The sequence below is a fragment of the Lissotriton helveticus genome, chromosome 2_1, assembly GCF_964261635.1.
Source record: "Lissotriton helveticus chromosome 2_1, aLisHel1.1, whole genome shotgun sequence".
NCBI classification, from domain to species: Eukaryota; Metazoa; Chordata; class Amphibia; order Caudata; family Salamandridae; genus Lissotriton; species Lissotriton helveticus.
The window spans coordinates 609,093,911-609,121,667 of record NC_136059.1 but is presented as its reverse complement, the minus strand read 5'-3'; the positions used below and the strand labels follow the sequence as shown (position 1 = coordinate 609,121,667).

Sequence of the window (27,757 nt, the reverse complement as noted above, 5' to 3'; positions counted from 1 at the left end):
CCAAAGACCGTCTGCCTTTCAATGGCTTGCCAATATGCCCATTGTAATATGGATGGTGGTGTCTAACAGACACCGCCACCATATTAAACAATTTCCACCCCGGCCGCAAGGCGACCGGGGCGGAAAACAGACGGGCGGTATTTTTCACCGCCGCGGTCCCTCCCGCCATCCTAATATGGCGGGGGGAATTGGGCAATGGATGTCGGGCGGATTGCCTCCGCCAGGCCGGCGGTGGCTACCGCCAGCCTGGCGGAGGCAATCCGCCCGACATCATAATGGGCCCCTTAGTGTTTTAGGTTATATTGCCTCATGAGCCATTAGCACATTATTGGGGGTTCCATCATGCTAAGTTCAGTGATGGTTTTGCAGGAAACGATCTGCCCTCTTCCCCTCAACGCGGCTCCGATGGTTGTGACAACCATCGGAGCCACGTTGAGGGGAAGAGGGCAGATCGTCTCCTGCAAAACCATCACTGAACTTAGCATGGTGGTACATAACGTCTATAGTTCACGTCACAATTTTTGTATAATACACTTTTACATCTACATCCATGTGAGTAAGGTGGGGATCTTTGTGCATTTCCCGTCCTGAAGAAGGAGTTTCGCACTCCGAAACATGTTCATGTCGACGCACAAAAGAGGTTAATGTACATAATTATACACCAGTAACCTCACACTGCACCCTTTTTAATAATACCAGCCGGGGGCTTAATTAAAGTCTTTTTTACCCCACGAGCCAGGTATTTTTAAGTATCACTTTCACCACTTCACCACTCACATTTAAGTACCCCACACGCATTCACACATAGTCCACAGAAAGTGCTCCCACGTAGTCGTCGGTCGTAGCACGCCGCATCCCGTAGAGGGGTGGGAAGACCCCGATGATGAAGCATGACACCAAGGGGCCTGTTGGTGTGTGAGGGGTATTTAAACAACACTGTGTGCTCCCCACCATTGTAGGGACCACCACCACCTCCCAAGTGGATTCTTTTTTGTTTAGTTAAAAAAAAATTCTGCTATTCGCACCATACGGAACGCAGAGTACTATGGAGCATACTTAATTTCGAAGAAGTGAGGACAAGTCTTTTATAGCTTATATATTTGTGCGCCATTTAAAGACGAACACTTTTTTTTACTTATCTTTAGCTCTATATTCCTTTGTGTGATCCACAGGACATTGGATATAAACAGGTGAGGTCTTTTGTACTAATACGAGTCACACGTATGCATCAGCAGCACACAGTTGAAGGTATTTGTGTGTATTCCAATATTGTTGTTTTCTACAATTCTCCATGTTTTATTTTGCAATATTCAAGCATGGTGATTGCATCTAATTTTTTTCAACCAGCATGCCATGTCCCTGCATCCATCATTATTTTATTCAGCCAGTTCTAGCTTGGGACTCTCAGTAAGTGCCCATTTTCTCTCTTCATTCCAAATCGCATCTTACACTTTTTTATTTGGCATCTCAATTAAGATTCTTTTCTTTTCTGTGGGACTTCGATCTAGGTTCTTAGTGAGGGGGTAACCATCTCATTATAGTTTTTCACACACACACTAACCTTACTCAGCACTATTCTTTATTCTTTGCACAATTGTTTCAGCTTTACACATAAGATTGGTCCGGGTATCATTTCACTTACCTATGTATCGGGTTTAATTGGTGAAAGCATTGGGGATGATTTATCATTATTTACATTGTGATTTGGAGAAACATGTCCATCCTGTATTTGACAACAAGTTTATTTACTGAATGAGTTTTCAGTGCCCCTGAAGAAGGGATTGTTTATCCAGAAATGCATTGGGACCGTTTTTGGAAGAAGACAGACTTGGTTACAAAAGAAACATTGGAAATAATATTTGTAAACATTTTATACGCAGTTATTCTTATAAACCTATGAAATATTGAATACGGTTTCTACATAACATGATTGTGCAACAGCATAGAGTGATACGCAGCCAATAAATATTACAATGTAATTGTATTAAACTATTCTTTTGAGAGTATGCATATTGAACTATACATTGATAGATTTTATTTAACACATCACACTGCTGTGCGGCCAGGTGTCAAGTGAATCTGTACATTTGCAATGAAGACATTTTTCACGAAGCATGCAACCTCATTCCTGACCAGTACGCTAAACGTATAGCAATAATGACAAGCATTTGAGTAAATAGTCAAATTCAATACAACACAGCATAAACGAAGGTATGCGCAACAGACTATAATATTCTTCTTAATTTGCCAGCAACAGAAGAGCCCCATGTCCCAAAGTTTGTTTTTCTTTAAAAAAGGGTAGAAGGGGGCAGGTTAGGAATACCCTGCCCCCCAAGGCCCCATGGGGGCGTCAAAAACCCTCTAAAAAAACATTAGAAAATGTTGCCGCTATCCCGCTGGAGTCTCTTGGCATAAAATTGACATCCACCATTTTTTAATATACATATGGGCAGGAGGCCGTCAGTAGGGCCCCCCATCATAGCCAATTTTGGGCCCTGAGGACCCCATCTCCCAAGGCCAGATACATTTAAGGGGAGGGGGCGTAGGAGGCCCTATCCCTCGAGCCAAATTCAAAATGAAACGGTAGGGGGGAAGTGCGGCCCCCTCCCTGAGCATAAGGAGGCCCCAGGGACCCCTCTCTGAGCCATATTCAAAAATATAGGGGAGGGGTATGTGCAGCCACCTCCCTGAGCCTTGAACCCTATCCCACGGAACTGTCACTTTAAACAAAAGGCAGGGGGACCACATGGACCCCCTTCCTGGGGCTTTAATGAACCAAGGGACACCTTCCTCCGGCTGGTTCACTTACTGTGTCCCGGGGATCCCACCCTCTGGACACAATAGCTTCCCTGCCTGCACTACTGCGGTCAGGGAAACATGTGTTTGCTCTCATCTGGTGGGAGCATTTTTGAATCTCCCACCAAACAGGAGCAAACACTAAATCTGCTCCCCAGACGACAGGAGATTTACAAAATGCTTCCCCTGGCTTGGCATAGACTTTTTACTCCTGCCAAGAGGGAGCATGCAAAAAACAGTTGCTTCCTCCGGACAGGAGCAATGCTGGCTCCCGCACCAGGCGGAAAGCAGGCTGGGGCCCTGAGGCTCCCCCATGCCCCCCAACATGGTGGTTGATGGATGCCATGGGAGGACACCCACCTATTATAAAGGCAGACCTCAGGGGATGGGTTCCTGGGCCAGAGATGGCTTGGTGAAGTGTGCTGTGCAACCCTGCTACCCTTTTAACATACATACAGCCCTGGAGGATGGGTCCCCAAGACCCAATGAATCTCAGGGAGGGGGTGGGCATGTGGTATCCTCCCCCTTTTTACTGAATTTGGTCCCAGGGGATGCGATCCCCAGGATCTTAGAAGCTCTGAGAGAATGGCACACGGCCCCCCCACCCCTTTTTTTATTATATTTGGCCCTGGGGTTGAGGGCCCCCGGTACCTAATAGAGTTCGGAGAGGGAAGCCATGCAACACCCCCCCCCCCATCCCCCCTATTAAAACAAAAAAATATATAGTACTGGGAGATGGGGATCCCTAAGCCCGGGAAGGCTCTGGGAGGGGCCTCCGTGATCCCCAATTTTTTATTTTTGCCCTAGGGGATGGGGTCCCCGCGGCCTAATAAAGATCGGGGGGGGTGCATGCCTTCCCTCCCTGTTTAATTGTATTTGCCCCAGGGGTTGGGATCCCCGGGGCCTATTAAAGGGAGTGGGGGATGCAGTCCATCTTCCTTAAATGGACAATGCCATCAGTGATGTCATTTGAGATGTCATCAGTGATGTTAGAAATGATGTCATAGAACATGTCATGATTATGTGAGTTCAGGAGCAGTGCATGGCGGGGGTGCAAATTATATTTAGCTCAGCTAACTATTTCTAGTGAATTTCTGTTTTTTTTTTAGTTCAAAACATTAACGTTGTCACTGATATATTCACCTAACTATAATGTTACTTTAATCTTCCGTTTTTTCAAGCCAATAAATATACATGAGTAAAATGACGTGGGGCAAATAGGAGAGGAAATCTCCTCTATAATCTTTCCATATTGAACGTAATGTTATCACTGCTGGGCAGAGGTGAAAAGAATCCAAACCTTGACTTTAATGACTGAAATAGTCTGCTCTGTTCACCCACAATGAAAAATAATTGTCTCATTCTCTCCGTGTGCCTTCAGACTGTTATCAGAGAGGCCTGCCTTTCTTCGGCCCTTCCGCTTATCGCATTTATTCAAGAGATACCCTATCTACAATGAAGCCGAGTCGAAGCTGTCACTCCTGTCCTGGTTAATTAAAAAGTGAAAGATTGGTTTTAGTGAACCTGTTTATGTTGAAGGGTTCGGAATCGAAGAAACCGAAGAGTGTTTCCAAACTATACATAATTTCAGCGTGCAGGTCAATTCCAGTTCAATAAAGTAGTCTGTATGTTTTTCATAGAGTTAATATTTTTATAAACATCAAAGGAGATCAAGTGCGAAAAATAAACGTATAGAGATATTCCTTGTGTGAAATGTAGCACAATAGAAACGTTTATCACAGCATGTTGGCATTGTATGCTTTCGAGAGTGGAACGTTTCCAGACATACTCCAGAAAGCGCCTTGCTGAGGTAGATGTAAATAACATGCAACATAGTGCAATGCTTAGAGGTCTATCACAAAGGCTGCCGTGGCACATTCCTTTAAAACTTAAGAGGGGAAACTAATTAATACAGCTAATGTGCAATGACATGGTGTGACGCCACAGGAAGTGAAACTATGAGTTTCCAAAAGGGTCACTATTGGTACATTCAATAGTAATGGCTGTGGGTTTCAGCAAATTATTCTAGGGTTCACTGCATGGGAGAAAATGTGGTCTAAAGCCAGAACTGCACATTTCTGAACTAGGAGGAACACAGCCCGATTCATACAAGGGAGGGAATTTCAAATTTGCTGGCCACTCTGGTGGCATAACCACCACATTTTGGGCCTGGGCTTGATTCACCAGAAACAGTGGTACATTTGAACTTGTTGTGTAATCCGACGAACAGGTACGGATATAGTACTTTTTGGTATCCACTAACAGTTGTTTACCTGGAACGCTGCGCCAGTTGCCAGTTTCGAGGTGTAGTACTGGCAATGCCAAGTGTTGTACCTAGAGTAGAACTACCCATTAGGGAAAGGCATGTTGACCACCATGACCTGAACGATAGCTCTGCTGTTTGCAACTCAACCTGCAAGACCTGTGTGACCATCGATGAGCCAATGGTACATCATACTTATAGTGTCATCGTATGCGTTATTTCTTTAATCGGGAGCGGGGGAGAGTTGGGGGGATTCAGAGAAAAGTAGTCATTACTTTGGTCAGAGACAGTATCATTGCACTGAAGTCTAATATTGAAGATTAGGCCACTCAGTCAAATAAGACTGCATCAACACAAGGTAATAAATCATTCTGGCAGAAGGTATACTGAGCCACCAGGAGGAAGCATACCACACCAGCCAAGAAAGGTGCTTCACCAGACGAATGAGTTCAGTGGGGATGAGGATGAAGAGTCGGTGGATACAGGATCGGACTCAAGAGGACAGCACCTTTGACTGTAGCCACTAATCTGCACATCTGCCAGCCTTGGCAACTTATTGATATAGCCTGGCTGATAGGATGTGGAGGAGGTACTTTTATAACAATGAACAATGATGTTTTTGAGAAGGGAGATTTTAAGCCTAACCTTTAAGGGGCTTAATGCTCCTGTTTAAAGGTAGGTTGGGGGTCTTGAATCACCTAAAAGAAATACCTGGTACCATTTACCTTTTTCAGGAAACACACCTGTTCAGGTGAGACTGGCCTAAAATCCATTCCACTGGTTCCCTGTGCCACCGTTTCTACAAGTCCTTCAAGTGAGTGGAGTGGGGGTTCTTTTCTCCAAGGGGTTTCAGGAAACGAGCCGTTGTTTCATTGCTGAAGGCCAGCCACTAAGCTTCGTAGTCTCCATAGCTTTACACATATTTATATCTTCCCCCTATGTTGCTAATGATAATCTAAAATCTTTCTTGAAATTAGTCATTTCTGACATTCCTCGATTACTGAAGGAGAACTCATAGTCTATGGTGACTGCAATATAGTTATGAATTACTCTAAGGACAAGTTGCTTCAGAGGTTTGGACAGGACATGGTGACACTGGAGTTTATTGACTGGCTAGAATTTCTGGGACTGGCCTAGGAGGACCCAACATAAAACAACTTGGATTTACTTTTTACTCAGCAATGCAATGTTCATATGCTCACCTAGATATTTATCTTATCAGTACTAGCCTGCTACATTATGTAACAGACTCTACCACTGTTCATATTTCCCTCCCAGATCACACCTTAATATTCATGACACTATCACAGATAGATATTGGTGGCTCTAGAGGTAGGAAGAGACTATGAGCTGGCGCTACAGTACGGCTAAGAAGGTCTCTTTCCAGAGGTTGTAGTTGTCCAATTCATCATACTTAGAGTGACATTGACATCAATGGACTCAATGTGGTGGACGGGAGAGTTGTCACTTTTTATTGGAGATCCCGGATCCACCAAATCAAAAAATAGGTCCTCCACGATGCCATACTTAAAACGTATATTGTAGATTATGTTGACAATTTTATGCTTGAGAACGACAAATATGGAATGGCATTAGCTAATTTCTGGGATGCTTTTAAGTCAGTTCTCAGAGGGCACGTTATATATTTATGTGTATTTAGTGATTCTTGTATCCTCACGATTCTCTGCTGAATGAGCTGGTCACAACTCTGTTTTCAGGCAAGGATCCAAAAAACAGCAGCTGTTATGACCAATATCCATGGATGTCATTTGGGAGTAGTCAGATTTTGCCCCCTCTGATGCCAGAGGTCACAAAGGAAATACCAGGAGTAGCAGAGAGCGAGCTAGAGGTCACAGCTGTGACCCCTGACTACTCCCAAATGACGTCCATGCTAATATCCTCTTTAAACTTGGATGCAAAGATCTCTACTGAGATAAAGGCAGCATGCTTTTATCCACCCTTGCCAGATTTGATACCACCAGACCAGACTGATTTAAATATGGGAAGGTGATGCAGTGACTTTACAAAACAATACTGCATTTAATCAAAAACATGCAATATACCTGTAAAAAGGATTTTATTCTCTTGCTCGATGTCGAGAAAGCATCTGGTAGGGTTAATTGGTCATTTCCAGAAGATAATCGCTCTGTGAGATTGGCTCAAAGTTTATCACATGGCTCTTGGTGCACACATTAGGGTCAAGGGCATTACCTCACAAAACATTGAGATTAAGAGAACGATGAGACAGGGATGGCCCCTCTCTTCCCTGTTCATTCCCCTCTGCATGGAGTCTCTAGCTGACTGCGTGCAAATAAGTAAGAATATTAAAAGAATCAGAAAATTGATAGGGATGTCTTTAAACTACGTATGTTTGTTAATTAAATTATGGTCACTACACTCTAGGTCCCAGGATCTTGTTTCCGGTCCAGGGAAGACTGTCACATGGCTTGGCAGTTCGGGCTGGACTGTTCCCATGAGGCACAGGGTCAGACTGATTTGCATATGGCCATGTCTGAACTGGGGTGGCGGAGTGAGCTAAAGAATGATGATGGATCAAATCCAGATCAGTTGACTGGGGATGAATGCTTGCAATGTTCAACACTCCGTCCATCATCCCCTTTGGTTTCACTACACTCTAGCAACACCTTGGTGCAAGAGTTAGAACATTTTCATTACATCTTGGTGTTTAAAATTACTCTCCACAAACCAGAAACGCAAGCATTAAACATACCCCTGGACAGGCTTGCAATGCTCCAAGCACTGTTCTAGATCAGATGGGCCACCAAGGCAGTTACTTATCTAAGAAATTCAGATTGCTTCTTTCACTGACGTAGTCATAGCACTAAGTTATTTCCACCTTCTCAGGAATGTACAAAGGGACCTACTAAAATTGTGGAAGGGGACATTTTTGAGCCTAGGACAAAAAACTATGTTAAAAATGTCTGTCTTGGCCAAGATCCTTAATATATTTGAAACAATTTCTCTGCTACTTCCATTTAAACTGATCAAACATTTTCAACTAGCTGTTGACACGTTTATATGGGGAGTAGAATCCAAGAATTATGATAACGAGTTCACTATTATAGGCACTGTCACTGAAATTGTTCCAGCTCCCATAGCTCTTTGTCTATATATCCAACTCCAGTTACCTGGCTGCTGTTATCTATCTATCTATCTATCTATCTATCTATCTATCTATCTATCTATCTATCTATCTATCTATCTATCTATCTATCTATCTATCTATCTATCTATCTATCTATCTATCTATCTATCTATCTATCTATCTATCTATCTATCTATGTAGCTGTCTGTCTGTCTATCAAGATCCTGTGTTGTTATTCATTGCATTATTCAACAAACCACTTATGTCATAATTACTACTGGACTACTTTACAAAGCACTTTATTATGTATGCCTTAGAAATACAACTATCGCAAATCAGTGCAGGGGGAGGGAGGATCATTCTTATGGAAGAGGAAGCCTCACACGCGTAATTGTGTCTTGCTTCATCATCAGCAGCCTCTCTCCACCCTGGAAAGACAGTGCTACCAGGGCGGACTCAACCTCCTGTTGCACTCAGGAAAGCAGGGAATCCTTAGATAAAAAGCTGCTGGATGAAGACATTTTTTATCTTACCTACGGTAGTTGCTGGAATAGGTGGACCCTGGAAGAGGAAGGATTGGGGGAGGATGCGTTGAGGTCAATGGGGCTGGGGCCGGGTTTTGGGTGGGTGGGGGGTAGTTTTCAGAGCTGGGGGGTTGTGGTCATTTTTAGGGCTGGGGGAGGTAGGAAATTTTTAGGGCTTGGTTCGGGTCGGGGAAGTTTTCAGGGCTGGGGGGTCGAGTAGCTTTTAGGGCTTAGAGGGGGGCAGGGTAGTTTTTGGGTATCGGGGGATTGGGGTAGTTTTTAGGGCTTAGGGGAGGGGTTGGTTTTCATAAGGGAGGGGGTAGTTTTAAGTCTCAGGGCAGGGGCCTGGGGGGCTGATTTAGGACTCAGTGTGGGGGCAGGGATCGGGTTACTTTTTTGGGCATGGAGAGACATTTTAGGTCTCTGGCCGGGGGTCTGGAGTCTGGGTGGAAGTATGGCCTGAGGGTGTTTTAGGGCTCAGGCCAGGGGCAGGGGTTGGGGGGTTACACTTATCTGGTAAGTCTTAACCACGCATATTTCTTTGCCATACATGCCTTAACAACGCATAATTCGTTGTAAAGGCATTCATGGTTAAGACTTGCATGATTAAGACTGCGTGGAACTGTCATGCATGGTATTCGCATGCGTTATTCGGTTACACAACCGCCTAAATATACATTAATATGGTTGCTGTTTGTGGATTAAGTAAGTTCACTCAGCATTGGGCCTTAAAACGAAGCCTTAAAATCACTGATTAGTGGTTGTGTCTGATGCTTCTATTGGATTAGGGTTAGTGTCCTCATTGGTTGGGTATTTGAGGGTTCTGATTGGTTTCTGGGTCTGTGTTTCAACCAATGTAGGGTTGGGACTAGGGCTAGGGTTAGGATTTCTATTGGAAGTAGGGACTAGGGCTTCCTGTGTTATTGGTTGTTGGGACTAGGGTGGGGCTAGGGTTAAGCCTTTAATTGGAAGTAGCAATTAGGGCTTCTGGTGTGATTGGTTGCTGGACTAGGTGTGGGACTAAGAGTACGGTTAGGTTTTCTATTGGAAGTATGGACTAGGGCTTCCTGTGCCATTGGTTGCTTGGACTAGGGTTGAGATTAGTGGTAGGCCTAGGACCTCTATTGGACGTAGAGATCAGGGTTTTTGAAACTGATTGGGTGCTTGGACTAGTTCTAAGATTGGCTATAAGGTCCTGGTCTCCTATTGGTTATAGATTTTAGGGCTAGTGTTGTGATTGAATAGTGTTAGGGTTAGGGTTCCCAGTGGCTGAAGGGGTCACCTGACTACTAGGGCTATAAACAGCCAAGGCTTAGGGCGTCTCAACTAAGGGTAGAGAGGACAAGGGTGAGTGCCTGTTTGAGCCTGTTCGAGACTGGTCGGGACCAGGGAAAGGAATACTGCCCATTTTCGCATTCATTAATACCCACCCTATGTATTTGTACCTTTGTATATGAGGTATATTCACTATAGATATGTGCTTATCTTTGTTTACTGCTTTGAATAAACATGTACAATAATCATGTTGTTATAAAAACAATACAAAAAAAATCATATTTGGTCTACATGTACTTGCTTCCATTGTGCATCCATGTACATCCATGTACTTGGATTTGTGTGTCTGTTACTTTTCTCCTGAATAAACATATCCAATGCACTACCCTATTTCTCATCATGTACCTCTATCAATATCTTTAATCTACATATACTTACCTTCTTTATGCAGCTATATACTTTCAATGTACTTATGGATCTATATATTTATCACTTTCTTCTAATTTAGCATTTCCAATGCACTACCCTATTTCTCAGCCTATACTTCTCTCAATATATCTTCTAGCAGAACTTTCTGACTCATCTCAAACTTCTTTCTACTACTCTTTCCAATTGACTAACCTATCTCTCACCCTATGCATCTATCATTATATCCTGTACACCCACTCTCTCATTTATCCCAAACCCCATACCACTACTATGTTACCCAAAATAACCCTTTCTTGACTCTCTCCTACTCTACACCTCCTTGAATTATCTGACACCTCTTTTACTATACCAATCCCTAAAAAACAAACCTTTCTAAACTCTTCCCTCTGACTCTTCCCCTCCAAAAACCCTTTTTACTCATCCAAAAGCCCCCTCCTACTGCTGTGACCTAAAAAAAGAAATCCTTCACTTCACTATCCTTTTCAATCAAAATAACAGACTAACATGTTCACTTCTCTAATTCCATACTCCACTACACTAATTCACCACTAATCCTTTAAGGGTTCCAGAGTAGCGTGCTACTCGCCAGCAAAGAGTTTCAACACCTCATCAGGGTTACAAGCGCTATATAATTGGAAACCTTTTTCCTTTTTTACCCCTCCCCAACCCTTCTCAATCCAAATAACTGACTAACATATCCACCACTCAAATTACTTCATATATCACTATACTAATTTTGAACACTAATCCTTTATGGGTTCTGGAGTAGCCTGCTACTCGCCAGAAAAGCGCTTCAACACCCCCATCAGGGGTAACAGGCGCTAAATGAATGCAAACCTTTCTTTCCCTTCTATCCCTCCACTATCCTTCTCACTCCAAATAACTGACTAATATCCACCACTCAAATTACTTTCATATTTCACCATACTAATTCCACACTAATCCTTTATGGGTTTCCGGAGTAGCGTGCTACTCGCCAAAAAAAGCGCTTCAACACCCCATCAGGGGTTAGAAGCGCTATATAAATACAAACCTTCTTTCATCTTCTATCCTTCTGCTATCCATTCCCAATCCAAATAACTGACTAACATATCCACCTCTTAAAATTTACTTGCATGTTTCACAATACTAATTCAACACTAATCCTCTATGGGTCCCGGAGTAGCATGCTACTTGCCGAAAAGTGCTTTGACGCCTCGTCAGGGGTAGTAAGCGCTATAAAAAATGCAATTACACTACAATACAATACAATACAAAATAAATGAGTTTCGCGCTTTATTCACGTAACGTCAGACAAATCTTTTATTTTGTGTGTGCAGAATGATCACATGCCTTTTTTTTTTTAAACTAAAGTTGAATGGGGATGTTTAATTTCTTCACTTCTCTGTGTTGCAGATAAATTGTAAAGTTTTTGCTGCAGAATCATATTGCCTAGGCTTTGGTTTCTGTACTAACAGGGCTCTGAAAGTAGAGGGGAGAGGAGTTGGCCTAACGGCTAGGGTGCTCGACCTCAGACCTGGGTATCTGGGTTCCAGTCTCGGTAACGACGGCAAAAAACCTCCTGTAATTCTGGGCAAATCGCTTAATCTCCCCTTGCCTAAAAAAATAAATAATCCGTGTACTCATGTAATGTAACTGGTGCTATGTAAAGCGCTTTGAAACCTGGGGGTATATTATCAAGGGGTTTTATCTCCGCTTTTTTGGCTTTAAAAGCCAAGAAAGCGGAGATAAAATTATCTCCCTATTACCAAGCTGTCGCTAACACCAGTTAGTGACAGCTAATAGGAGATAGCGACCATCATGGGCCCCACTTTGCATGTCAGTGATATTTATCACTAATGATATGCAAAGTGGGCGTGCCAAGATGTTAGCGACTGGAAACAGTCGCTAACATCGCTATCTCCTATTACCAACTTTTGGAGATATTTGCGCTAAGGGCGAATATCTCCAAAAGCTAACACCTGCCCTGAGCAGTTCTTAGCCATGTTATCCAATGGGAGGTGGATAACATGGCTAAGAGCATTTGCTCGATAATGCATGAATATCGCTGACTTTTCTGCGATATTCATGCATTGCGGGCGTTTTTTATCGCATTTGCGATAAACCTTGCTAATAGCAAGGTTTATCTGCGATAAAAATCGCCGATGTGCGGCGATAATTTTTGTCTCTAAACAAGTTAGAGACAAAAATTATCGCTAGTTGTTGATAATATACCCCCTGATTCAGTTCAGGTCTAGTTTGCGCTATATAAAACGCTGCAAAAAAAAAGTACTAATAGTGTGATAGCGTGATAGCTGGATGTTGCAATATGGAGTTCTAAGAGAGTGGCCCCTACTATTTCTGTAGATGGAGGAGAAAGGCATATAATATCTCCCTGATAAGGGAAGGAGATGAAAGAAGAAAGCAGGCCATGCCACTTTTATCCCTACTGCTCAATACGTGCAGGGACCCAAATTGTTTCTTAAGAACTCACTGTTGGTACTGCCGAATGTCAATGTTGATGAATACCAAGGCTGCCTAGTTTTGATTCCACCTTGTGCCTCTTTATTTCACTACCCAAAACGTTATGCCCCTTAACGTCACTCTTGCAGGTTCTTTTGTATCTCTGCTTTCCTCCTTTTTCCATGTTTTCCTATCTTTCTCTTCCTCCTTTCTCACTTTTCTACCTACCTCTTTCTTTCTCTGAAGGCTGATAATGAAAAATAAGTTCCAGTCCCCAAAAATGAACGAGGGTGCCTATCACCAGCAACCACCCATACAAATTAAGCATAACTTGTCATACATAAATATTTTCATGTATTGTGGATATTAGTAAAGTTTAGTATCCAAAAGTAAAAGTCTATCAAACGCTGCTTTTAACTTATTTTACTTTTCAGCTAGCTGAAGCACTGAGACTTAAAACATAGGTAAGTACATTGTTAGGCAGAATTACCTGTTAATGAGACCCGTCTAAATTTTTCTTGAACTCGACTGCTCTCACCTGGGGGACTTCCGTGTCCTGCTGCCGCTGTAGCAATGGCAAACGCAGAGGCAGGAGAGACCGGGCAACATCGGTTGTTATCAGTTGTCTGACCTATGAAAACCAAACAAGTAGAGTAAATAGGGAATGTAAAGTAACAGGTATTGTGACATTTTGTCGAGCTAAAGCTTCTAGTACTACGAAGAGCACAGGGAAGACCATCACATGGAGTTAATTGCTGGACCATATTAAACAGTGAAATGTGTGCAATTCTTCTGCACAACGTGCAGCGTTTACAACTGAGTGTAAGGATCAGATGTTAACATTTCTTCAGACAGTCTGCACTATGACAGTGCAGCAAACATGCAACGGACTGCAACCAAGTGACCTATGAACCACTGGAAACGTGATACAGGTACAACTGAGACTACACTGTGAACAGTCACACACTGTGACAAAGCTGTCGTCTGGTAGCATGGGAGAACAACTTGAGGCAGGCAGGTGCACTCAAGCACATTTATCACTTTACAGGTAACAATTAGGATATGTGCACAAGTAGACAGCCTCATCAGCAGCTAGATTGGAAAAGAGTGTACCCATACAATGCTGGTTCCCAACTAACTGGCACACCTAGAGTAAAGACATAAAACAAGATCTCACAGAACACTGAGCCACAGGTCATATCTGCAATTATCATGTGTATCACAGTTCATCTTTGGACACAAACACATCTCCCTTTTTGTGCCAATTAGAATCTGCAATAAAAAGATACAATAGGCCAGAATGAATATTTCATTGCCAAAAGACCTCATAAGAATTCACAAAATCACATAACCACAACAGCACAAAATCATGTCAATATCATACCTTAAGTAACACATTGACATCCTCATGCCACATTTTTCACAAACCACACAATCCAGCCAAACAAAATGAACAGCTACATGCTGCAAATAGGACTATCCCCAGGGTGGAACTGAACTCTTATACAGGCATAAGTGCAAGACAGCCAGAAAAACAGCACCACCATCGAATTAACCTAAGCAATTTCCTTAAGCAAGTCTCATGAAGGAAAACATGGAGAGGTACAGAGATAGAGGTGAGGACAGGGAGAGGGAGAGGTAAAAGCAAGTGAAAGCAAGGAGAGGCGCAGGGAATAGAGATAAGTACAAGCAAAGGAGATGTTGCTTGGTTGTTGAAGTTGCTGGATGGTCCTCCATAGCTTTAGGAGGAGTTCAGCTTTGGACAAGCCAGGTCGGTCCTATTTGTCAAGGTTTCCAGCAGCAAGGCAGGGTGTGGCGCCAAGTATTGGTAGAGCCCTTAGTTCTCTCTGTGTCTGCTTTTCTTTGTCCTTCTTTTGGTCCCCAGTAGATAAATATAAGTTCCTGGTGTTAGAGGAACCCCTAAATACTGAATTTAGGGGTGCTAAGGGTACAATCTTTGGTGTGACTGCACCACATATATGACCACTTCCAGGGGAGAGTGGGCATAGACCTGACCCAGAGTTACTAGTTTCACCAAATCCAAAATGGTGAAACCCTCTCTCCACTGTCCACTTCAGGTGGCCCACCTTAGGGGTATGCCCTGCCTGAAAGTGTGACACCTTCTATCTACTTCTCCCACCTGCTCTGGTGCCAAATGGACCTCAGGGCAGGGGGTGGCATTCACCAGGTCTGAGGGGGAGCCACTGCTGCATATGCAAGTCTTTGGCCTTCACATTCTATTTTGCTAGCAAACCTGTTGGAGGAGGTATAAACACCTTCCTCCTGTGCAAGCATGGTTTCTGGTCTCTGAGAGCATGGAGTCTCATCTGCAGGGGGACAGAAACTCATCTGTGGTAGCAGGCTGGATGATAACAGTCAGCCTGTACACTAGAGGACCAGTAGATTTTCAAGGGACACCTTTAATCTGCCCTCTGGGTACAAAGCATTATAAATCTAGTCCTGGCATCAGTACAGATTTATTAAGATGAGGTGTTTCATACCAAACACCACTATTTTCAGTGAAGCTATTATGTAGGTGGGTAACTCGTATATGTACTTGGCCAGTGTCAAGTACATATGCTTAAGATGGCTTCCTGATCCCTTGCAATGTCAGGGCAATGGAACCAGATATCACTGGGGCATATCTGCCTAGGGAGATACGTCATCACATATAATATAATGCACCCTGCCTTAGGGCTCTAAGGCCTGCTGTAGGGGTAACTTACATATAGTATGTGCAGTGCACAGGGGCATGGCACACAGTGAGTGTAACATGTTGTGTTTTCGGAACAGTTTGCACCATTTCACGCATCTTGCAACGGCAGTCTGCATGCAATTTGTGTGTGGGTCCCTTAGGGTGGCATAATACATGCTGCAGCCCTGAGAGACTCTCTTTAGTCCCCATGACCTAGGTACTAAGGGTACCTATTACTCGAGACTTACAGGTGTGCTAAAGCCCTTGCCAATTGGGTTACAATTGGACATTTACCTCGTTGTGAGGGAAAGAGCACTAGCACTAGGGGCCTGGTTAGCTTGGACCAAGTGCTGAAAAGCATCAATATGAGGGTAAAAAGTGGGGATGATTATGTGAAAAAGGGCAGTTACACAACCCCTCCCCCCAAATGATAGGGAATAAGACTAACCTTTCCTAAGAGAGTCTTCATTGTTTAAGTGGAAGGACTTTGAAAGGCCATCTTCATTGGTCAGTCCCAGGTCTGTGTTCCATTGTAAAGTCCATTCCCTGTAGGGAGGTGGACCACCTCAACAGTTTAGGATTTTCCCCTTTCATTTGCATCAACCACCTGAGAGACCTGTGGTCAGTTTGAACAAGGAAATGAGTCCCAAACAGGTATGGTCTCAGCTCCTTCAGGGACCAAACCACAGCAAAGGCTTCCATCTCAATGGCACTCCAACTCTGTTCCCTGGGGAGTAACCTCCTGCTACTACAATCAATAGGCTCCTTATGATCATCATTGTTGGTCTGTGATAGGACTGTTCCTCTCCCATGCTCAGAGGAATCTGTCTGCACAATGAACTGCTTTGTATGATCTGGATCTTTTAGTATGGGTGCTGAGCACATTGCTTCCTTCAGAGTGTCAGAAGCCTTTTGACAGCTTCTGTGAGGGGTGCAACAATAGTACCATGCCCTTTACAAACCTCCTGTAGTACCCATTCAAGCCAAGGAATGCCCAAACTTAAGTCTGTTGGAGCCCATGGATGTCATTTGGGAGTAGCCATGAGTCACAGCTGTGACCTCTAGTTTGGGCCCTGATACTCTTGGCAATTCATTTGCAACTCCTGGCCTTAGAGGGGGCAAAACACTTTACTCCTCTGAAGCTAGGGCTCGAGTGAAAAGATAACTTACTCAACAGACCCGTCCCTGTGCTTGTTTGAGAGGAGGTCAGGCAGAGGTTCACTCTCTTCTTCCTGATCCCCATCAGTGACTATCAGCATGGTCACATCGGCCCTGTCATGAAAAGACTTTGTGTTTTACATGAATAACCCTGTGTGGGCTCTTAAGTAGACCAGGTATGTGACTTCTCCTTTTCTCTCAAGCACAGGGTAGGACTACCTCAATTTGTCCTGGAGGGTCGAAGGTGCCAATGGCTCCAAACCCCATACCTTATGTCCTGGCTGGAATTCAACCAGTGAAATCTTTTGGTCAAACTATTGGTTCTGGAGCTCTTAGATTGCCTCAAGGTTCTTATTTTCTTTCTCAGTGTACTTCCCCATACTGGAATGAAGGTCAAACACATAATTCGCAATGTCAAGTTTGGGCTCTTTGTGAGGCTTCTCTCAGCTTTCCCTTGCCAGACTTTGTGGGCCTCTAACAGAATGGCCAAACAGAAGTTCAAAGAGACTAAAGCTCACTCCCTTCTGTGGCATCTCTCTGTAGGCAAAACGCAGGCATGGCAAGGAGACATCCCATCTACATTTGAGCTTTTCAGTGAGTCCCATGATCATACCTTTCATGATCTCGTTGAATCTCTCAACAAGACCTTTAGTTTGTAGGAGATATGTGGTAGTGAACTTTTAAGTCACACCACATTCATTCCACATGGCTTTTAGGTAAGCAGACATGAAGTCACTACCTCTGTCTGAAACCTCCTCCTTAGGAAAAGCAACTAACACTTAGGAACACTCTAGCAATGGCAGGAGCAATTGCAGTCCTAAGAAGAATTGTTTCAGGATATCTAGTGGCACGATCCACTACCACCAGTACAAATCGATTTTCTGATGCTGCTCAAGGGTCAAGGGAACCGACAAAGTCAATCACTAACCTTTCAAAGGGAACCCCAACCACTGGTAGTGGAATAAATGGGCCTTTCATTTGACTTCTGTCTTGCCGATGGCTTGACAGGTAACAAAGTTGCAAAACTCCTTCACTTTCTGGGATGTACCTGGCCAGTAGAAGTGGGTGACTAACTTACTCCCAGTTTTGGTCTGGCCAAGATGCCTAGCAATGGAGATGTCATTCACCAAGGTGAGTAAGAACTCTCTGTTTTGTTGAGGCACCACCACTCTCCTATTGGCACCAGGTTTGGGGTTTCTGGCCTCAATATACATGAGTCCCTCCTCCCAATGGGTTCAGTGGGAGCCACTGACATCTCACTTATCCTGGTCAGCAGCTTGCTATCATAGGCTCTTAAGAGTGGGACAGTTCCTCTGTCCTTGACATAGATCTTCCCTAGAGGGTCCCCTGGGCCTAGGAGCTCTGCTGTGTACACAAGTATTAGGAGCTCAGTTCCCTCAAGGGCTGACAGGTCTTCTCCCTAAGGAGACAGGACCTATGTTTGTGTCTCACTAGAATGTGGTTTTCCAGGCTTCAATGTATCTTTTTCACCCTGGGCTTTGCTTTGTGCTCTTGTTTTCACACACACCAATTCAGGTGTTCCCAGCATGGATGCATGGTTTCTCATCTCTACCTCAGCCCATGCTGAGGTCTCCAGATCATTACCTATAGGACATTCTACTGGAAATGCAGAGGACACACCCACCTTCTTTTGGCCAGGGACACCTTCCGAATTTAAGGTCACAATATCCATGGGATGACCCCTGACAATGTTATCAGCACTGATAAATGGATACGTTTGTCCAGTTATGTACTGTTCTTGAGATATCAGTTTTCCAGTCACCTAGGTGTCACTTGCACCTATATCCCTCAGTGCTTCTACTTCAACTCCATTTATATGTGGCTTTTGACTGTATGTCTCCAGATTACTGGGCCAGACAGCTAAGGAAGCTATATCTCCCTTACCAGAGACTACATTAGCTTCAGTGTGTTCTCTGACCTGGTCAGGATACATTAAGGGTCCCATCTGGAGACTAACAACTGAACTGCTGAAGGTGTTTGACTAGTGGAAGCCTTTTTGGGGCAGGAAGAGTCCCCAGTTCGATGACCATTCTGCTCATTTATTTATTTACTTATGTATTTTTTTGTTCTTTTATATAGCGCAAACTTGACCCTAGTAGGTTATCAGAGCGCTTTACATTCACATCATTTTCTACTTAAAACAACATGAACACCTTGCAGTTTCAGTAAACCTGATCAGTATACAGTAAGTTACTAGCAACAGTTAAGCTAAAAATTAAGTTAGTTGTCCATTGCAAAGTAGGAGAAAAATTTGTGCGTGACATTCAAATTCGCAAAATCAAAAAATATGTTATTGCTCACTGTGTGGTAGCTGTGTGTTAAACAAGAAGGTCCTCTGCTAATGTCAAGACTGCTGGAGTTATGGCAGGAATTTGCTCATGAGAAAGGTTTTGGCTGCGTTTTCAAAAGCCGCAATGGATGCGATTCTTCAAATGTTTGGGGGAGAGCGTTCCAAATTCTTGGTGCTGTGCCGGAGAAAGCTTGGTCATCTGTTCTTTTTTTTCAAAAGAGGGCCAGTTTTAGTAGGAAGCCTGGCATCCTCCTGATAGAGTGATTTTCTGACCTAGGTACCTAGGGGTATTGTAATATATCACTTTGTGAGTGATACATGCCATTTTTAGCTGTATTCTTGCTTTTTTTTAAGTTTCAAAAACCTTTATTGAAGTTTACAAATTACAGCATGACAAGGAGTTAACATTCCACGCACATCTGTTACAGTCATCTACTTATCGTTGTTCTTGTATCTCTTCTGTAATATATACCTTCTCTAACTTCTATTACTTTACAACACCCCCTCTCAACCGTCCCCACCCCCATGCACTTTAGCGAGTCTTCCATGCAGAGTCCAGCTCTCATATCACCCTGGAACGGGGCTTCACGTTCAATGTCCCATCACTGTCCCTTATTCAGTCTCATAGTATACATTAATTGCAGTTGTGCCCTCCAGCATGTATATTCATGTGAGTGCTCAATCCATACATGTGCCTTAGGTCCTCCTGACACCCCCAGACACATAACGACTCCCGAAGACCTTCCTGTAACTCATTTGTCCCCTGCCCCCCCTGCCGTCTCCGTCTCTCCATGTTCCCCCTCACTATCTGCCTGTTGTAATAGTGTGCTCACTAAGCCACTGGAGTCAAGCTATCTTGGCTGAAGACGGCTGATAGCCAGAAACCGGTCCTAGGATGCTTGATTCTGGTCCAGGAAAGACATGGCTTGGCAGTTCGGGCTCGACTGTTCCCATGAGGCACAGGGTCAAGACTGATTTGCATATGGCCATGTTTGAACTGGGGTGGCTTGGTGAGAAAAATAACGATGGATTAAACCCAGATCGGTGACTGGGGGTGAATGTTTTGCCATTGTGCAACATTCCATCCATCATCTTGTGTGTTGTGCTAGTAGATAGGCAACCAGCGGTCCCCAGATACCTTTGGGTCGAGATTTAAGTGGACGCAGTTCTGCATACTTGTGAAGTTGTTCTTGCCACATTGTCAAATCTTTAATCCACTCCTTGAATGTTGGTGCCCTACCCCTTCCCCATCTACAGGCTACTTGTTTCCTTGCCAACAGAATCCCCATTGCCAGGAATTTCTTGTGCACCGTCCTTATATCCCCGTGCAGATCCAGGAGAGCCAAGAGTGGGGCTGGCTCTACCCGCACTCCAATCATATCAGACAGTCCCTCAAACACTTCTTCCCAGTAAGACGCCACCCTTGGGCATCGCCATGCTAAGTGCATGAAATCCGCTCCCTCCCTTCCACAGCGTTCACACCTATCGTCTACTCTGAGATGGAATCTATGTAGTTTGGCCGGGGTATGGTACAACCTGTGGAGAAATTTATAGTGTATTAGTCTCAATCTGCTGTTACTAGTAACTGCCTCTGTCTGTGTACACCATACTTCCCATTGGTCATCTGTGAGAGGCGTTTCCAGGTCCTTATCCCATTCCACTCTGGCATGCAAGGGCCGAGGGGGAGGGTTATATCTAATATGCTTGTCCAGCTGGGATATAATATGCCTAGGAGTCTCAGCTTGCAATATCGTATGTATTGGTGGGAATATGTCTGGTTCCTTCGGGATTTCTGGGGTTATGGATTTCATACTTAGCTTTAACCGTGTATAAATGAATGTGTTCATGAAGGTAGGCGTATGCTCTCCAAAAAACTGCTCCTTGTTGCGGAACTGTCACCCGTGTATAGATCCCCCCAAGTACCATAGTGCAGTTTGTCCAGCATTTTGCAGCACAGCCCCTCGTATGTGATTTGTAATATCGGCTTTCGAGTTAGCTTCACCCTTGGGGAGTACATCATTTGCAAGTTTGGCTTCTTCGCCATCCATCTCCATGCGGGAACAGTGCAATCTACAGTGGACAGGTCTCGCCCTCTCCCAGCCACCTGTGTGAATAGGTAACTCTCAGGGGGTGTCGCGGCCATATAGCCATCCTCCACTGCTAGGTGTGGCATAAAGGGGGAGGATGGATCCAATATACAGCAAAATGTGCCTGTGCACAGTAATAGTATTGCTCAAAGTTGGGAACATCATATCCTCCCTGATGGTAAGGCAGCATCAGAGTGGCTAGATTCAATCTCGCCTGTTTCCCACCCCAGATGAGTCTTATTAACTGTGTTTTAAGCGTGTTAACGGAAACCCTTCCTGGGTAATAGGGAATGTTAATGAATAAATATAGGAATTTCGGTAATATTGTAATTTTTATGAGGGATATTCTACCCGCCATTGACAGGGGCAGCCTTATCCATGTGGATACATTATCTGTCACTTTATCCATGGCCACTCCGTAATTAGCCCGCATTAGTTCATCCTTATCACGAGTAATATGCATCCCTGAATATTTAAAGTCCTCTGTCTCCCAGCTCAGGGGATAATCCAATTGGTACCGAATTGCTCCAATTTATCTGTATCCCTGAGATAGACCAATATTTAGTGATTTCTCTCAGTACCGGATTCAGGTTTTCCTGTTTTTTTTTTTTTTACATAGAGGGTCATGTCGTCTGCGTAAAGGGAGATTAGCAGCTGTCGAGATGTGTACACTAAGGCTCTGTTGTTATGGTGCAGCCTCAATTTCGCTGCTAAAGGCTCTATAGCGAGCGCAAATAATATTGGGGCTAGCGGGCACCCCTGTCTCGTGCCCCTTGAGATGGTAAAGTTGGCGCATCGGTTAACATTCAGTAAGACTGTGGCTCGCGCGTGTTGGAATAGTAGCTGCACCCAATTCAGAAAGGTTTGCGGCATGCCCATATATCTCAGAGTTCCCATTAAGTAGTCCCACTCCACCGAGTCCAACGCCTTGGTGGCGTCTAATAAGACTACCACCGCCGAGCAATTTGGATCTATATCTTACATTACGGCTAATAGGGTTCTCAGACTGTGAGACGTAGCTCGGTTCAGAACAAATCCCGTCTGGTCAGGCAGGACCAACCGTTCCATTAGTAAGGTGAGATGGGTGGCTAGAACCTTTGCTAATATTTTGATGTCTTAGTTCAGCAACGAGAGGGGCCGGTATGAATCACAATAGATCGGGTTCTTTCCAGGCTTTAACAGCAAAATTATCTGGGCTTCCCTCATAGTCTCCGGTAGCCTGCCTTCCTCCAGTGCATCAAAGTTCACCGCTTTCAGAATGGGAGGGAGGATCGACACGTATGTTTTGTAGAATTCCACCGGCAATCCGTCTGATCCCGGCGCTCGTCCTAAACTCATGCCCATTATTGCTTAATAAATCTCATCTACTTCTAGTTCCAAATTAAGAAATTTTTGCTAGGTTTCGCCCAGCCCCGCCAGGGCCGTATCCTCAAAATATTGCTGCAAATCCAAAGGAAGGCCCCTCTGAGAGGTGTACAGTTTTTTTTATAATAGTCAACAAATGTGTCCGATTGCCCTGATAAGTTCATATGTGGCTGGCCCTGCTCATCCTGTATTTCTGCTATGTAATTCGCAAATTTGAGGGGGCGTACCGAGTTCGCTAAAGCCTTCCCTGCGCGGTCTCCCTCTCCGTAGATCCGCGCCATATGTGATTTCCCTCTAAACCTACCTTCTCGGTCGGCCGCTTCCTCAAATTCTGTCATTGTGGTGCGAATTCTGGCCCTCGTAATATCTCCCCACCCCCTGATGCTAGTTCCCTCTCAAGAGTTTGATCTCCCCCTCCAATTTACATAGTTCTCTGCGAAAATCTTTAAGAATATCTCCCCCTTTAGAGACGCACCAACCACGTGCTGTGACTTTCAATGCCTCCCACACAGTCGTGACCGGAGCCTGCACCGCCGCCACAACTGGCGTGTGGTCAGAGTAGGTGCAGGCTAGATGCTCAACGCTGTCCAACCAGTGCGCCATTTCCACTGACACTATTAAGTAGTCTAATCTCGCCCATGACGAATGCACCACTGAGTGGTGCGTCCCTTCCTGCTGTGCAGGGTGCTTATACCGCCACGTATCCAATAAGTAATGAGTGTCAACTATGTCTTTGAATGATCGGTGTGTGTTAGTGTAATGCATGAGAGAGGCTCGGGATCTATCATTTTGCGGGTCCAGGACAGTATTAAAATCCCCCCCATATAACATAAGTAGTGCCTATGTCTTGAATTTTACTCCAGTGCATGAGTAAAGTGTGTGGGTCATCTGTTTTGGGTCCATAATAACTGGCGAATGTCACCTCCTGAGAATTCAACCTCCCCCAGAGTAAGCAGTATCTAACTTCACTATCCATATCCGAGCCTCCCATCACAAACTGCACTCCCCGTTTAATTAGTATGGCTACTCCTCTAGAATAACTAGAGTATGACGCTAAGCACTGGTGGGACGCCCATTCCGTTGCAAACCGGGGCATATTTCTCGGGTCTAGGTGTGTCTCCTGCAGTAGGGCCACTTTGACATGATGACTATCTAAATACCCAATCACCTGCCTCCGTTTCCTTGGATTGTTCAATCTCCGTACATTCAAGGTCAAAACATTCAGCTCATTTCTATCTTTTGTAATGTCTGTCATTCCCTGTATTCTTCCTGATATGTTGTACAATTACGTCGCTTTCAGTGCTCATCTCTGTAAAATGCAATCCCCCCCCCCCCTGCCCTCCCTCCCCCTTCCACTCCGGCTTCCCCAACTTGCCAGGTATAAATACCACCCCTTCTAGAAAAAACATTAACTCCCATCAACCGCACTCTCATAGGGGGTGAATCTATGGGGTTCGCCCTTATACGGGAGTCGCTCGAGGCCCACAATCTGCCCACTTCGCTCCTCTATTTCACACACCCGTCACTCCGCTTATTAAGGCAGATGACTTCAGTGGGATGGAGGTGAGTGTCCCGGGGGAACTAAATATAGTGGTAGAAACATTATCATACGTCACCAATTTGAAGCAGTTCACAGGCAGTATAAGTGCCTTTATAGTGTTGCTCACACTGATAACAGTCAATTTCTTCAGTCAGGATTCGCCATCGGCGAGTGGGATCTGGACCTTCTACGTTCTTCAGCTTCTTGGGAGGCTGCTCGGCGAGTCTTCCTAAGGTAGTCTTCAGCTTGCTGGGGGTTGGCAAAGAAATGCTGCTTCCCTAGGTGTGTTATGTGCAGTTTCGCCGGGTACATCATGGATTATGGTATGTTTTGTGATACTAGCTTTTTTTTCTCTGCAGCGAATTTACGTCGGGCAACCTGGCTGCTTCTCCCGGGCCAGGCGTAGCACTGCATCCCTGTCCAGATAGTTGAGGAATCGAACAATGATAGGTCGCGGCGCTGCTCCTGGTGGTAGTCGCGCCACTAGCGACCTGTGAGCCTGCTCCACCGTCAAGTGTGCTGAAAAGGCGTCTCTGCCAAATAATTCCACAACCAGTTTTTCCATAAAGTCCTCAATTCTGCCAGTGTTGGTGGATTTGGCCAGGCCCACAACTCAAACGTTATTTCGTCTGGAGCGCGCCTCCAAATCCTCATTCTTGTCTGCAACCATTCTAAGAAGTTTGTTCATTTGGTGTATCTGTTCTCTGCTTGCCACGGCTCCATCTTCCAGCTCCGATACTCTAGTTTTTGCTTCCTTGATTCGCTGGTTGTGCTGGTTTAACTTATTTACCACTGAGTCCATTCTGGCATTCATGGTGTCCATTTTCACATCAATGGATGTGAGACTCTATTTCATTCCCAGCAGCAGTGCTTTCCATTCTTCCTCCTGTTGGTAGTCGACTCCGGTTCCGTCTGCTCCGATGATCGTGATCTTGGCGGCCTGCGAGAGTCAAACGATAGTTTAGGCTACTTGGTGTCGGTACGCCCCATATTGATCGTCCGTTATGTGCACAGGGCAGTATGTCGGGATAGAGATCCTGAGCGCCCCCCCGAATTGCAGGTACTATCTGCCTACTGGCGCACTTATCTGGCTGTGTTTCGAGGTGTGTCCAGCGAAAGGGCCTCTCCTGTTGTGGCCCTTACCTGCACGCCACTCTTGGTCCGGGGTCTAGTATGGTGTGTCTCTGATGCTCGGACTCTATAGAGCTAGTAACTCCTGCTTGCCCCTGCTGCCAGTCCGTCCACTCCGGATAGATGTCAGTACATAGGGTCCCTAGTTGCGTGAATCTCTACTGTTCCAGGGAGGTTTAAGTTGGCAATGTTCAATATCGCACTACGTGTGCACACCACGGTACTTTAATTTCCTTGTTTGGACCGCAGTCAATCTTCACTGGGGCTCTTCTACTCAGGTGGCTATGCTCTCTTAAAATGGCGGCTGAGCAGCGCGTATGCAGCATTCACTTCCCCACTAGCTATATGAGTCGCTATTCTGCCACCGCACTTCCATGCAAGGTAGTTAGGTTTATGTGTGTTCTCCTTTCGCCAGTTATTGTGGTGGGTGACCGCTCTTGCTGGAGCTTGACCTTGCACTGTGGTCCCTCCTTGCCTCTGTAGCGCGCTGCGCCGAAAAGAAAATGGCGGCGTCACTCCCTCTCCGTGTTGCCAGTGTTTATGGCTGCTTCAGAGGCTGCCTGCCTGCGCTCTCACTCTCCATGTCCCATGCTCCCACTCTCTGGGGGCAATCATACTATATAGTCTGCAGCCGCCGCACTTCCCCGACGGTATATTCTCCGTCCAGTCCTGCTACGGGAGTAGCTGAGCGCCTTTACCTGCGGGTGTTTCACGCGCTCCTCTGCTTGCCTCCCGTTCGCGTACAGTTTGTCTCACATCAGCTTCTTCGTGGCAATTCCTCCACTGCTGTCGGCTTTGTGCTCCGCAGCACTGCAGCGCCCATAGCACGGATCAGGATCGCCTCTCCTCACCCTCTCACCACAGGCCCCATCAGCATCGGCCTATCCCAGCGTCCTCAGCCGGTTCACGGCTCCAGCCGTTCGCCACCTCTCTCGCGCAGATCTTTGCCGATCTCGTCCTCAGTGCCAGAGCAGGCTCGCCCCTTACGAATCACTGCATGGCATGCAGTATATCCTCCGTACTCCTTTTAGGCTCATGATGGGCTTTGATATCGATGCAGGATAGGGATTAACGTTGTTTTTCCGCCCGGTCTGGCGTGGGCCTCACTAACGTGCGGCCATCACGGTCATGCGCCTTCTAGCGCCCCCAGGTGTATTCTTGCTTCGTAGGGCAGCCAGTTGAGCGCCTTCAGATGAGGGGTGATGTGGTCAAATTTTCTTGATCCAGTTATAAGTCTTGTAGCCGCATTGAGACAGGCTTTAAGTGGTGCTCTTGAAATCTTAGGAAGATCGCATAGTGTTGTGCAACCGTACTCAATCCTTTTATTTGTTCTCATTTTATTTATGTTTTCAAAGTTTATTAATTGTGTATTTTAACATTTTTAGACATGTACATATATATTATCTCAATAGCAAACATTTCTATGAAGTAAATAAACATTTCTTTGCATTTAAAAAAAAATGCACATTATATTTACATAGTATTGTATGTTGTTCATTGTCAACTTTTATTTGACATTTATTAACAGTTTTTTACATTTTTTATATTTTTTAATATACATTTTCAAAAACATTTTAACATATGCTTTTAGCAAATATTAAATAATTCTATATCATTTATACTATTATTTAATTTATTCTTTATACATTTGAAACATTTTATGACAACATATTTTGACATGTTTTCCGTGTTTAATATATTTTTTGCTTTTTTATACATTTATTCAACATTTTTACAATAATTTCCTTTCATTCGTATGGGGAGATAGTCTTTTTTTAAATTTTCATTAGGCCTCAATTTTTTTTAACGCTACTTTCTATTTTGTAATTTATTTGTGTTATTCTTTCTTTTTTTTTTTAATTTAGGCAAGACTTAGCCCTTTATCTTTATTCACACAGCTTTAGTGAGAAAGTTTTAACATTTTTTTAAATAACTTTATTCATCTTTTTAGTGCATAGCATCAGTACAAACATTATTGCTCACTGTCTTTGCCATAATCATTAAACATGAAAAAAAGAACATATTGACCATTCAGAAGTATCAAGAAACAGTAGCAAAAGAAGGAGCCAATTGAATTTTGAATATACAATACTGGAGGCCTGCACCGCTCCCCAAATGGCAACGTCCGCCCACTTCAGCACAGACATGGGATCAAAACATAACCTCTGCATCCTACAGAGGGGTATTAGTTAAACGTGCAATTGTGATCAATAAACAAGTTACGCCACCCCGGCCGGGACTATGCCTTGTTCTAGTTGAGTGCTAGTAGCTCAGTGTTCAGACTCCACATAAGTTCTAAAGGGCCCTCAAATATCTTTGGGACGGGAGAAGTGAGGTAGTATGCTGTTAGTGTTACAGAATGCTAGACTGTTCACCCAGCTGTGTAATGTGGGCACTATCTTGCGGCCCCAATGAAGGGCGATTTCCCCTTTGGCCAGCAGCAACTAAGGGAGACAAACCTTCTGACTCTTTTAGGGCAGTTTACCACATAGCCCAACAATGCCACTTCGGGCGTGGGGACGTTGGTCAGTGTGGTTATGTCACCAAGCGTTTTGTGAACCGCCTCCCAGTACGACAGCAGTTTTGGACAAGTCCACGTGAGATGGGCAAAATCAGCATGTGGGGCAACACATTT

General features: G+C 44.6%; 1 protein-coding gene across 2 annotated transcripts in view; it reads right to left on the bottom strand.

Moving 5' to 3' along the window:
- Positions 1–27,757, bottom strand: part of RASGRF2 (Ras protein specific guanine nucleotide releasing factor 2) — a 1,720,695-nt gene that overhangs the window by 419,071 nt on the left and 1,273,867 nt on the right. The window contains exon 17 of one of the 2 annotated variants that reach the window (XM_078675315.1): positions 13,326–13,466. In XM_078675315.1, coding sequence (XP_078531441.1) covers positions 13,326–13,466 — 141 coding nt within the window. The remainder of the gene's footprint in view (positions 1–13,325; positions 13,467–27,757) is intronic. The other variant, XM_078675317.1, reaches the window with a different exon arrangement.